This window comes from Paracoccidioides lutzii (genome assembly GCF_000150705.2).
Source record: "Paracoccidioides lutzii Pb01 unplaced genomic scaffold supercont2.1, whole genome shotgun sequence".
Taxonomy (NCBI): domain Eukaryota; kingdom Fungi; phylum Ascomycota; class Eurotiomycetes; order Onygenales; family Ajellomycetaceae; genus Paracoccidioides; species Paracoccidioides lutzii.
In genome coordinates, this window is record NW_015440947.1 from 1,077,171 (window position 1) to 1,090,756 (window position 13,586).

At 36.8% G+C, this 13,586-nt stretch overlaps 1 protein-coding gene across 1 annotated transcript; it reads right to left on the reverse strand.

Moving 5' to 3' along the window:
- Positions 1-12,429: 12,429 nt before the first annotated feature.
- PAAG_11081 (hypothetical protein) lies at positions 12,430-13,249 on the reverse strand (the record flags this gene model as incomplete). The annotated part of the gene is made up of 3 exons (XM_015846789.1): positions 12,430-12,781; positions 12,987-13,131; positions 13,207-13,249. The coding sequence occupies 3 exons, from the start codon at positions 13,247-13,249 to the stop codon at positions 12,430-12,432; spliced, it is 540 nt and encodes a 179-aa protein (XP_015703593.1).
- Between the last annotated feature and the right edge of the window lie 337 nt (positions 13,250-13,586).

The window sequence follows — 13,586 nt, forward strand, 5'->3', positions numbered from 1 at the left end:
CTGAATAGTGAATTCTTTGTCAAAGCTATAATGACTTCTGTACGTATATGCTCCAGGTCAACATGCCACTCAGCAAGTGTTTTCATAGCTGTAGATGATTCTTGAGATTAAGATTGAACATTGATAAGATCATTGTTGTCAGTGATAACCAAGGTCTTAGCATAATCATTATCATATATATGTGATTTTACTGTGAAATAGATCACTTTTGACTTATGATAAGTGTCAACTTCTGATATTCTTTCAACTATTTTATAAATTGAACTCTGAGCTGTGTGAATCACAGTGAAAATAACATCATTGAGAGTCTTGATGATGAAGTAAAACAGAATATTTGAATTTGAAAGTTCATATTGAAAACTCTGATCCTTCAACTTAGCAAAAGATACTAAGTTGACAGTAAGATTTGAAATATAATGAATATCATATATAGATATATCCCCTCTGTCAGATTCTAGAATGAGATTTTCAATCTCTTTGATATGACTATATTTATCATCTGCTGTATGAATTTTGAGATCATTGTCATAGATTTTTCATTGAATAATAAACTGCTTTTCTCTCATCATATAAAAACTTGCACATGTGTTGAAAAATCAAAACATGAAGATAATATCAGTGATTGCTGACAAAGTGACTGCAGCATTGACAGCAGTAGATTATGTCACTAGAAGATTAAAAGATTTATTCTTTTTATTATTTTTATTCTTCTTTTTGCTCTTTTATTTATTGTGACTGCTGGTGTTGCTATTTTCTATGAATTTAATAATTTTATTCTTATTTATCTTTCTTCACTCTTCAGTGGCAAGTTTGAGATGTAATCATCAACAAGAGTTCTTAATGTACTGATTTAAGTGACAGATCTCACATTTAAAACTATTCAAATTTGTGATATTAGATGAGTTGAAGTTTGACATGAAGAAAGTAGTCATGTTGACTCATGAAAGTTTGAAGTGTTCATTAAACTTGCTTGTACAATTTATTAACTGCTTCATGAGATTGTTAATATCAATATTATCAATAGAGTTCTGATTGATCATGTAAAAATCATTCAAATATGTATTGACAAAAGACTTTTGATGTTCTTTCAAATCAATAAGGAAAAGATCATGATAGAAGTCCTCTGAATCATTCATCAGTTTCTTATGATGTGCAACTAAGTAGTGGAATCTTCTTTGAAACACCAAGTAATCATTATTGATATGTAGGATAGTCAGCTCCTTCATGACATTGAGATATTCTTCTATCAAAGACATCACATATTTGACACTAATCTTTTCCTATAACATAGCAGTGTTGTCAGGTTTCCAGACTTCAATAATTGTATGTACAGGCCCCAATAAGGATTGCAACAAATATCAATAGAGTACTTTGATTCAAATATTTCATTTTTCAGCATTCAACATATTTTGACTAATATCATCTAAACAGATATGTTGATTCTTGATTAGAATATCAGTTTCACTGATGACTTCAGTGTCCACAAGAATTCCTATACACCAGATTTGATAATTAGTGTCATTGAATATAGTTATAGCCTTAGTATTCATAGCTATTTGGACATCCTTATAAAGGATTAAGCTTTAAGAACTAAAGGCTAGTCCTCCTATATAACAAGGACGAATTGCTTGAGAAAGGAAAGAAAAGAATGAGATGAGAACTCAGGCTTAAGCAAGCTTGTGTAGCATGATTACATGCGCACATGCAAATGATGACTAGGCTGAGTCAGCCAGTCAGAGCAAATCTAAAGGTTCAACCTTTTATAATACTTCTCTTCTCCCTCTTTGTTGCAGGCCTTTACAACTATTTAAAGTCCTCTTTACATCTAATTTTGCCTGCTGAGAGGCCTCTCAAGTGTTCAAGGCCTTCACTTTTTGTAGGAGACTTGTGTCATTCCACATAGACTCAGCTCAATCTACTCATTTAATGAGGTATTGCTTTTTCCTCTAGTAGGTTCATTCACTTTGAATTTTCTCAATCTCAAACTCAAGTCCTTCTGGAGTCTCTATAGTGAGTGACTACCAGTTGGTTTGCCTCTGACTATGCAGGAGATTCATCACCACAGCATGTAGAAGCTTTACATTAAAGACATTATGAATGCTGAGTAAGATGTTCAGTTGATAGACATGAGATTTTATCTTTTCTAGCATAGTATATTGATTGTATTTCATGTTCAGCTTCTTGCACAGGTGATTAGTTCTCATATTCTCTAAGCTCAACCAGACCTTATCTCCAGGTTGAAAGCTTGAAGCCATATCTTTTCATCTATTCACATATTTCTCTTGAGATTGCTGAGCATCTATCATTTTTACTTGAGCTTACTTCAACACTTCATGAACCTTCCTCATATAATCATCTGCAAACTCAATGAGATTATGTGATGTTTCAATGAGAGGTGCATCAGCTATATCAATGAAGGAGATGTAGAAAAGATGTGTTAAAAAGAATAAGCTCATACCTGTTGAGGCAGCATCTCTATTATTGATGGCCAGCTCTGCTAGAGAGAGTCATTCACACCAGTCATCTTGTTGAAAGCTAATGTACTTGTGTAGGTAGATTTTCAGAATCTGATTTATTTGCTCTGTAGCTCTGTCAGTCTCTGAGTGATAGACTGTGAAGAGTTGTCTCTTAATGTCTAATTTTTCACACATCTGAGTTCAAAACATGCTTGTGAAAGCTGACTCTCAATTTGACACTACTGCCTTAAGAATGCCATGTCAAGAAATGATGTTGTGAAGGAACACTCTAGCCACTGTCTTCATATCAGTTTTCTTAACTGCTTTTAATATAATCTCTTTGGTCAGTCTGTTCATTATAATCATGATGTTCATGTATTCTTTAGAGCTTGGTAAGTCTATGATAAAGTCCATGGAAAGCTCCTGCCACATATGTTCAGGAATGAGAAGAGGCTATAAGGGGTTGAACCCTTAGATTTGCTCTGGCTAGCTGATTCAGCCTAGTCATCATTTGCATGTGTGCACATGATCATGCTATGTGAGCTTGCTTAAGCTCAAGTTCTCATCTCATTCTTTTCTTCCCTTTCTCAAGCAATTTATCCTTGTTATATAGGAGGACTAGCCTTTACTTCTTAGAGCTTAACCCTTTACATTATGAATTGCTTCACTCCTTTCATTGATAGGCTACTGGAAGCTTTAATCCTGTATCATGAAGCTCAGTAAACGTGCTGACATATGATAGACTATTGAGAGCCTTAAATCCTGCATCATGAAGTTCAGTGATAGCACTGATATATGAATAGACTGGGTTAGCAATTGTGCTAACAAACAAATGAGTAATATTGAAAATGTCTAACTGAATGAGATAAAGTGGCAGACTTGTACAACAAATGGATCAACATGAAGCAATGAGCAGGGATGCCTCCAGCAGCTTTGAACAACAATGAATGACCTTTCTTCAACAGCAGGAACAGGTTCAGCATGAGAACAGAAATTTAATAGCAGCTCAGCAAGCTGAAATAGCTAATCTATGACAAGCTTTGAACACCTCAACATCAATTCTCTCTCAATTGAACCTGCAACTACTCATTGCAATCAGAAGATCAAAGATCAAGCTACTGAACTGCAAGAAGTATGATGGTTCTAATCTAAAGCACTACTCTCAGTGAGAGCTAAAGCTTCAATCAAAACTTAAGGTTGATGAGAAAGCTTTAGGTAATAATGAGGAATGTGCTTGGTATGTGTACTTAAGACTAAAAGAAATGGCAGCAGCTTGAGTTTACTTCTGAGTTGAGAATAATAAGAACAAGATCAACTTCACAGTAGAGAGCTTACTGAAGCAGACATGCATGCTCTTTAGTAATTCTGCATGACAGAAAAAGACTATGCAAAAGCTCAATAATCTACAACAGAGTAGAAGAGCTCTCTTTAATTTTCTGTCTGAATTTAATCAGCTACTGCTGGAAGTTGGTGGTCACAGATGAAATGATCATATTAAAAAAAAGTATTTGAAATTCACTCTAAGCATGGAGCTGAGGGAAGGTATAGTGGGTGTAAGAGAACTGTCTCTCTATGAGAATTATTGCAAGGAGCTTAGATTAGTTGATCATCAACTCTCTGAGCTTAAGACTTTAAGATAGTGGTCTAAATGTCATGAGAGCAGATCTTCTTCAGATTATATGACATCTAATTCACACTCTCTACTTCATCATGCTGTTCTTGATCAATAAAATTGATCTCAAGCTTCTGCTGATGATCTGATGAATCTCTCTTCTGATGCTGTAATCCCAAGCACTCATCACATCAAATTGATAAATCAGACAGAGGTTAATTGATGAAGAGAGCAAGGCCTGTGCCTGAGATGCAGAGCTGAAGGTTATATGATTAAGAGCTATCTGTTCAAACCTCTTAGATGCTCTGCCACCTCTATGATAGCTAAGGTGATTCCTGAGCCAGTACTGAACAACAATGATATGGATATGAGTGAGGATTTGAGAAAAGAGTAGCTCCAATCAAAAGATACTGAAAGGAGCAAAATAAGAAGCTTATGAGAAAGTAATGAAGAAGATTTAAATCTAAGATGATATTCAAACCCTTCACTGTCAATGCTCTAGTAGATAATATCTTTTCAACTAGAGCAATAATAGATAGTAGATGTAATGTCTATGGTCTTATTTCTCAATCTTACATTAACAAGTATAAGCTTCTGTGTATTGAAATTTCTCCTGTTAAAATGACTGGCTTTGAAGACTTCATGAGACTCTCCATGAGCATAGTGACTGGCATTCAAATTGATATAGATGGTCACATAACTGAATGAGTCTTTCTTTACATGATGAATGGGTTACATGGTCATGATATGTATCTAGATGACCTCTGGCTGACCCAGCAAAAGGTGACCATGATCCCTCATCAAAGAATTGTGAGATTTGAAAAGAGTGGCATAGAGGTAGAGCCTAGTTCAAATGTAAAAGCTGATGTGATTCTCATCTCTGCTGTAAGCTTCTCTAGACTTGTGAGCACTTGAGAGAAGTGAAACATCAAGATCTTCACTGTCAGTTTGACCAACATTCAAAAAACTCTAGAAGTGAAATCAAAGATTGACCCTAGAGAAAAGCTGCCTGAACATTATCATGAGTTTTTAGACATATTTGATAAGAAAGCTGTAGATACTCTACCCTCACTTTGTGGCCCAGGTAGAGATCATGGGATTAAACTGATTAAAAAGGCTAATAATAGCACAGAACAACCCCCTTGAGGCTCATTATATAATATATCTTGAAAGGAACTACTGGCTTTGCAAAAGACTCTTACAGATTATCTAGATAAGAGTTTTATTAAAGTGAGCAACTCCTCTGCAGCTGCCTCTGTACTATTCATGAAAAAGTCTGAGAGTGGGCTAAGATTCTATGTGGACTATCAAGCTCTTAACAAAATCACTTAAAAGAATTGATATTCTCTACCATTAATCAGTGAGACTCTACAGTGAATTGAACAGGCTAAATGATTCACTAAGCTGAATATTATTGCAGCTTTTCACAAGATTCAAATCATGAAAGGTGATGAGTGAATGATAGCCTTTAGAACCCTTTAGAACCAAATATGGACTATTTGAGTGACTGATTACACCCTTTGATTTGGCTAATGCTCTGAGCACATTTCAAAAATATATCAACTGGGCATTACATAGATATCTAGATGACTTCTGCTCAGTCTATTTAGATGACATCTTGATATTTTCCTTAAGAAGCTTACAGGAGCATTGTGTGCATGTACAAAAGATGCTTATGCATTTATGGGAAGCAGGTCTGCAGGCAAACATCAGAAAGAGTGAGTTTGAAATGAACAGCACAAAATATTTTGAATTCATCATTAAAGTAGGTAAGGATATATGAATGAATTCAGAGAAGATTAAAGCTATTTTGAAATAAGTGACACCTACTACTTTTAAGAGTGTATAAGGATTTTTAGACTTTGCCAATTTCTATAGATAATTTATCAGAGATTTCTCAAAGATCATGACCTCACTGATGATTCTTACATGTAAGAATGTTTCTTTTTTATAGATAAGCAAGGCTGAGGAAGCTTTTAAGTATCTAAAATCAATGTTTATCTCTGCTTTAATCCTGCTTCAATTTGACTCTGACTGTAAGACTATATTAGAAACAGACTTCTCAGATTATGCCTCAGAAGAAGTGCTGCTACAATATGATGAGCAGAGCATTCTACACTCATGTGCCTTCTTCTCTCACAAGCATTTACCTGTAAAATGCAACTATGAGATTCATGATAAGGAGTTATTAGCAATAATTGAGTATTTAAAGAAATGAAATACTGAGCTATGAAGTGTAAAGGAATTCAAGATCTTCACAGATCATAAGAATCTAGAATACTTCATGACTACATGCAGACTAAATAAAAAACAGCTATGTTGAATGAATATTCTCTATCAATTCAACTTCAGAATTGATTACTGACCAGAGAAGTTGAACACTGAATCAGACACTCTATCACAAAGAGAGCAGAATATGTCATAGAGCACTAATGATGAGAGGATCAAGCAGAGACAAGCTCAACTACTTAAGTTTAATGTACTGACATCTGAAATGGAATCAAGAGTGGTCACTGCCAGTGTAAAACCTGAGATGTCTCTTCAAGCTCAGTGAAATAAGACTCACAAAAATAACAAGATTCTGCAGTGTCTGGAGCAGACTCTTCATGATAGAAGATTCAGATTTCCTTCTGAACTCAGCATTAAGGCCTATGTCTCTGAGTGCTATTTAAATGAGAATGAGAAGCTTCTCTTTCAAGATTGTAAGTGGGTGCCAGACTTTAAACCTCTTCAAACCAGGCTAGTGCATGAGGCTTATGACTCATCTCTTACCAATCATCTCAGGTGAGAGCAAACAGTAGGAGTTCTAAGATGTGAGTTCTACTAGCCAAGCTATGCCATCAATGTGAGAAGAATGATCAGGAACTGCCACCTTTGCAGATTAAACATCACATGAAGAGATTGACATCAGGAACTGCTTAAGCCTTTCCCTATTCCTGAACACATATGGCAAGAGCTTTTTATGAACTTTATTATGAACTTACTGAGCTCTAAAGAATATATGAACATCATGATTATAATGGACAGACTGATCAATAGAGTTATATTAAAAGCAGTTAAGAAAACTAATGCAGAGACAGTGACTAGAGTATTCCTTTACAACATCATCTCTCAACATAGTATCTCTAAGATGATAGTGTCAGATTGAGGGTCAGCTTTTACAAGCATGTTTTGAACTTGAGTGTGTGAGAAATTAGACATTAAGAGATGACTCTTTACAGTCTATCACTCAGAGACTAACAGAGCTACAGAGTGAATGAATCAGATTCTGAAAATCTATCTACACAAGTACATTAGCTTTCAACAGGATGACTGATGTGAATGACTTTCTCTAGCAGAGCTGACCATCAATAATAAAGATACTGCCTCAATGGGCATGAGCTCATTCTTTTTAATACATCTTTTCTATGTCTCCTTCATTGATATAGCTGATGCATCTCTCATTGAAACATCACATAATCTCATTGAGTTTGCAGATGATTATATGAGAAAAGCCTGTGAAGTGTTGAAGTGAGCTCAAGTAAAAATGACAGATGCTCAGCAATCTCAATAGAAATACATAAATAGATGAAGAGACCCAGCTTCAAGCTTTCAACCTGAAGATAAAGTCTGGTTGAGCTTAGAGAACATGAGAACTAATCACCTGTGCAAGAAGCTGAATGCAAAATACAATCAATATACTATGCTAGAAAAGATATAATTTCATGCTTACTGACTGAATGTCTCACCTGACATTCACAATATCTTTAATATAAAGCTTCTACATGCTGCAGTGATGAATTCCCTGTCTAGTCAGAGGCAAACTGACTGGCAGCCATCCACTATAGAGACTTCAGAAGGACCTGAGTTTGAGATTGAGGAAATTCAGAGTGAACAAACTTACCAGAGGAAAAAGCAATACCTCATTAAATGGGTAGATTGAGCTAAGCCTACATGGAATGACATGAGTCTTCTACAAGAAGTGAAGGCCTTGAACACTTGAGAGGCCTCTCAGCAGGCAAAATTAGATGTAAAGAGGGCTTTAAATAGTCATAAAGACTCACAACAAAGAGGGAGAAGGGGGATATTATAAGAGGTTGAACCTCTAGATTTGCTCTGACTGGCTGACTCAGCCTAGCCATCATTTGCTCTGGCTGGCTGACTCAGCCTAGCCATCATTTGCATGTGCGCACGTGATCATGCTATGTGAGCTTGCTTAAGCTTGAGTTCTCATCTCATTCTTTTCTTTCCTTTCTCAAGCAATTCGTCCTTGTTATATAGGAGGACTAGCCTCTAGTTCTTAGAGCTTAACCCTTTACAGAGGCTTAAGCAGTCCCTGATGTTGATCTCTTCATGTGGTGTTTGATCTGCAAAGATGGCAGTTCCTGGTCATTCTTCTCATATCAGTGGCATAGCCTGACCAGTAGAACTCATGTCTTAGAACTTCTGCTGTTTGCTCTCACCTGGGATGACTGATAAGAGGTGAGTCATGAGTCTCATGCACTAACCTGGTTTGAAGAGGTTTGAAGTCTGGCACTCACTTACAATCTTGAAAGAGAAGCTTCTCATTCTCATTTAAATAGCACTCAGAGACATAGGCCTTAATGCTGAGTTCAGAAGGAAATCTGAATCTTCTCTCATGAAGAGTTTGCTCCAGACACTGCAGAATTTTGTCATTTTTGTGAGCCTTATTTCACTGAGCTTGAAGAGACATCTCAGGTTCCACACTAGCAGTGACTACTATTGGTTTCATTCCAGGTGCCAGTACATTAAACTTAAGTAGTTGAGCTTGTCTCTGCTTGATTCTCTCATCATTACCACCCTGTGACATGTTCTGCTCTCTTCATGATAGAGTGTCTGGTTCAGCATTCAACTTCTCTGGCTGGTAATCAATTCTGAAGTTGAATCAATAGAGAATATTCATTCAACATAGCTGTCTTTCATTTAGTCTGTGTGTAGTCATGAAGTATTCTAGATTCTTATGATCTGTGAGAATTTTGAATTTCTTTATGCTTCATAGCTCAGTGTCTCATTTCTTTAAACACTCAATTATCACTAATAACTTCTTATCATGAATCTCATAGTTGCATTCTGCAGGTGAATGCTTGTGAGAGAAGAAGACACATGAGTGTAGAATGCTCTACTTATCATATTGTAGCAGCACTCCTCCTGAGATGTAATCTGAGGAGTTCATTTTCAATATAGTCTCATGATCAGGGTCAAATTGAAGCAGGATTGGAGCAGAGATAAACATTGATTTTAGACACTTAAAAGTTTTCTCAGCCTTGCTCATCCACAAAAAAGGAACATTCTTGCATGTAAGAATCATCAGTGAGATCATGATCTTTGAGAAATCTCTGATAAATTGTCTATAGAAATTGGCAAAGCTTAAAAATCCTTATACACCTTTAAGAGTAGTAGGTATTGCTCATTCCAAAACAGCTTTAACCTTCTCTGAATCTATTCATATATTCTTGCTCACTTCAATGATGAATTCAAGATATTTTGTGCTGTTCACCTTGAACTCACTCTTTCTGATGTCTGCCTGCAGGCCTGCTTTCTGTAGACATATAAGTATCTTTTGTACATGCTCATGATGCTCCTGTAAGCTTCTTGAGAAAAATATCAAGATGTCATCTAAATAGACTGAGCAGAAGTCATTCAAATATCCACATAATGCTCAGTTGATATATTTTTGAAATGTGCTTAGAGCATTGACCAAATCAAAAGATGTAACCAGCCATTCAAATAGCCTGTATCTGGTTCTAAAGACTATCATTCACTCATCACCTTCTGTGATTCAAATCTTGTGAAAAGCTGCAATAATGTCCAGCTTAGTGAATCATTTAGCCTGTTTAATTCACTGTAGAGTCTCACTGATTAATGATAAAGAATATCAATTCTTTCAGATGATTTTGTTAAGAGCTCAATAGTCCATACAGAATCTTAGCCCACTTTCAGACTTCTTCACAAATAGTATGAGAGCAGCTGCAGGGGAGTTGCTCACTCTAATAAAACTCTTATTCAGATAATCTGTAAGAGTCTTTCACAAAGCCAGTAGTTCCTCTCAAGACATATTATATAATGAGCCTCAAGGGGATTGTTCTATGCTATCATCAGTCTTTTTAATCAGTTCAATCCCATGATCTCTACCTGGGTCACAAAGTGAGGGTAGAGTGTCAGCAGCTTCCTTATCAAATATGTTCAAAAACTCATGATAATGTTCAGGCAGCTTTTCTCTAGAGTCAATCTTTGATTTTACTTTTAGAGTTTTTTGAATGTTGGTCAAACTGACAGTGAAGATCTTGATGTTTCACTTCTCTCAAGTGCTCACAAGCCTAGAGAAGCTTATGGCAGAGATGAGAATCACATCAGCTTTTGCATTTGAACTAGGCTCTATCTCTATGTCACTCTCTTCAAATCTCACAATTCTTCAATGAGGGATCACGGTCACCTTTTGCTGGGCCAGCCAGGGGTCATCTAGATACATATCATGATCATGTAACTCATTCACTATGTAGAAAAAAGCTCATTCAGTTATGTGACCATCTATATCAATTTGAATATTAGTCACTATGCTTGTAGAGAGTCCCATGAAGTCTTCAAAGCCAGTCATTTTAACAAGAGGAATTTCAATGCACAGGAGCTTATGCTTGTTAATGTAGAATTGAGAAATAAGATCATAGATATTACATTCACTGTCTATCATTGCTCTAGTTGAAAAGACATTATCTACTAGAGCATCAACAGTGAAAGGTTTGAATACTATCTTAGATTTAAATCTTCTTCATTGCTTTCTCATAAGCTTCTTATTTCACTCCTTTCAGTGTCTTTTGATTGGAGCTACTCTTTTCCTGAATCCTTGCTCATATCCACATCATCATTGTCTACTACTGGCTTGGGAATCACCTTAGCTATCATGAGAGTGGCAGGGCATCTAAGAGGTTTGAATGAGCAGCTCTTAATCATATGATCTCTGACTCTGCATCTCAGATACAGGCCTTGCTCTCTTCATCAATTAACCTCTGTCTGATTTATTAATTTGATGTGGCAGGTGCTTGAGATCACAACACCAGGAGAGAGATTCATTAGATTATCAGCAGAAGCTTGAGACTGATTTCATCAGTCAAGAACAGCATGATGAAGTAGAGAGTGTGAATTAGATGTCATATAATCTGAAGAAGATCTGTTCTTGTGACATTTAGATCACTGCCTTAAAGTCTTAAGCTCAGAGAGTTGATGATCAACTAATCTAAACTTCTTGCAGTAATTCTTGTAGAGAGATGATTCTCTTACATCCATCATGCCTTCCCTCAGCTCCATGCTTAGAGTGGATTTCAAATACCTCTTTTTAATGTGATTATCTCATTCATGATCATCAGCTTCCAGCAGTAGCTGATTAAATTTGAGCAGAAAGTTAAAAAGAGTTCTTCTACTCTGTTGTATATTGTTGAGCTTTTGCATAGTCTTTTTCTATTGTGCAGAATCACTAAAAAGCATGTGTGTCTGCTTCAGTAAGCTTTCTATCATGAAGTTGATCTTGTTCTTATTATTTTCAACTCAGAAGTAAACTTGATCTGCTGTCATTTCTTTCAGTCTCAAGTACACATATCAAGTACATTCCTCATTATTACCTAAAGCTTTCTTATCAATCTTAAGTTTTGATTGAAGCTTTAGCTCTCACTAAGAGTAGTGCTTCAGATTAAAATCATCATACTTCTTGCAGTTCAGTAGCTTGGTCTTTGATCTTCTGACTGCAATGAGTGATTACAGATTCAATTGAGAGAGAATTGATGTTGAGATGTTCAAAGCTTGTCATAGATTAACTATTTCAGCTTGCTGAGCTGCTATTAAATCTCTGTTCTCACACTGAACCTGTTTCTGCTGTTGAAGAAAGATCATTCATTGTTGTTCAAAGCTGCTGAGAATGTCCCTGCTCATTGCTTCATGTTGATTCATTTGTATATTTATTGTACAACTCTGTCACTTTATCTCATTCAGCTAGATATTTTCAATGTTGCTTGTTCATTTGTTAGCATGATTGCTAACTCAGTCTATTTATATATCAGTGCTATCACTGAACTTCATGATGCAGAATTTAAGACTCTCAATAGTCTATCATATGTCAGCACATTTGCTAAGCTTCATGATACAGAATTAAGGCTCTCAGTAGTCTATCAATGAAAGAAGTGAAGCAATTTGTAATGTAAAAAGTTAAGCTCTAAGAACTAGAGGCTAGTCCTCCTATATAACAAGGATGAATTGCTTGAGAAAGGGAAGAAAAGAATGAGATGAGAACTCAGGCTTAAGCAAGCTCGCGTAGCATGATCATGTGCGCACATGCAAATGATGGCTAAGCTGAGTCAGCCAGCCAGAGCAAATCTAGAGGTTCAACCCCTTATAATTCTTTTGATATTCATGGATCTGAGATTTGAAATCATTCACAGAGGTATCATTGTTGATATTTGAAGCATTCTGGCATGTCATTTGTTGGCAAAAGGCCAACAAATCTGCTACACTCATTGTAATCATACCACTCATGTTAGAAGTAGGCATTTGAGGCTGGGGGCTTGAGGTTCCTTCACTAGCTGCCATGGATTCACATATAGACTTGGGAGCAGGCGTTTCACCAGGCTCGCAGCTTGATGAATCCATGGTGTGGTTTGAACTTGGTTCCTGCTCTGGGCCTTCTAATTCTTCATCCTCATCTAGTGATGGGAACACTCCAACAGCTCTAGAATGCAATCATAAAGATCACTTTCTCTCTGTTAAAGAGGTAGAAAGTCCAGTCATTAGATCAGAGGGTGAACTCATCCAGACATGTACACAGCAGTTCTTAACGCGATTTTTATTAAAAACCAGCTATCCAGGCTATAACCTGTGGGATGGTTGAACCTTCTATTCGGAGGAGCTAGCTAGGTTATTGCTATATTACATACAAGCGATCACGTGTGGGCGGGGCGGTCGCTAGGGCAACGCCACCCAGGCGGGCGCCGCTACACCTTTTAGCGAGGTCAACTCCAGGGAACCAAGGGCTCAGCCGCATCGGTGAGTCAGCAGCAGGCTTTTGAATCGGAACCTTTCCTTTTAGAGTATGTATGTATGTACGTATTGTACAGTACATACAGTACAGAAAGTTCAGAAAGCACAGACATAAACTTGGTTCCACGCGATAAATCTTATTGGACGGGAGAATATCCATGATTTACCCAGGTAGTTCTACCCAAGGACCTAGGTTATATAAGGTTGATTCCCTTCAGATCGCTATTTGACACTCTGCTCTGTATCTTGTTGGGCTATGGGTGTACCTGGGTTCTGTTTCCGCGAGCCCGTGTATGGCATGCTAATTAACTGCTCGTTATAACTATTTCAATCCCATTTGAATTTTCCTGCAGTTTTGGATTGCAGCAAGAGTGTCTATTGGATCTATTGAACAAACTGAATCAAATCTTGAACAACTTCATGCGTAGATACGCAGAAGGTAGTATAAGATTTGAAGATTTCCTAGATCTGCCAAGCTGCAGTTACAGTGAACATTA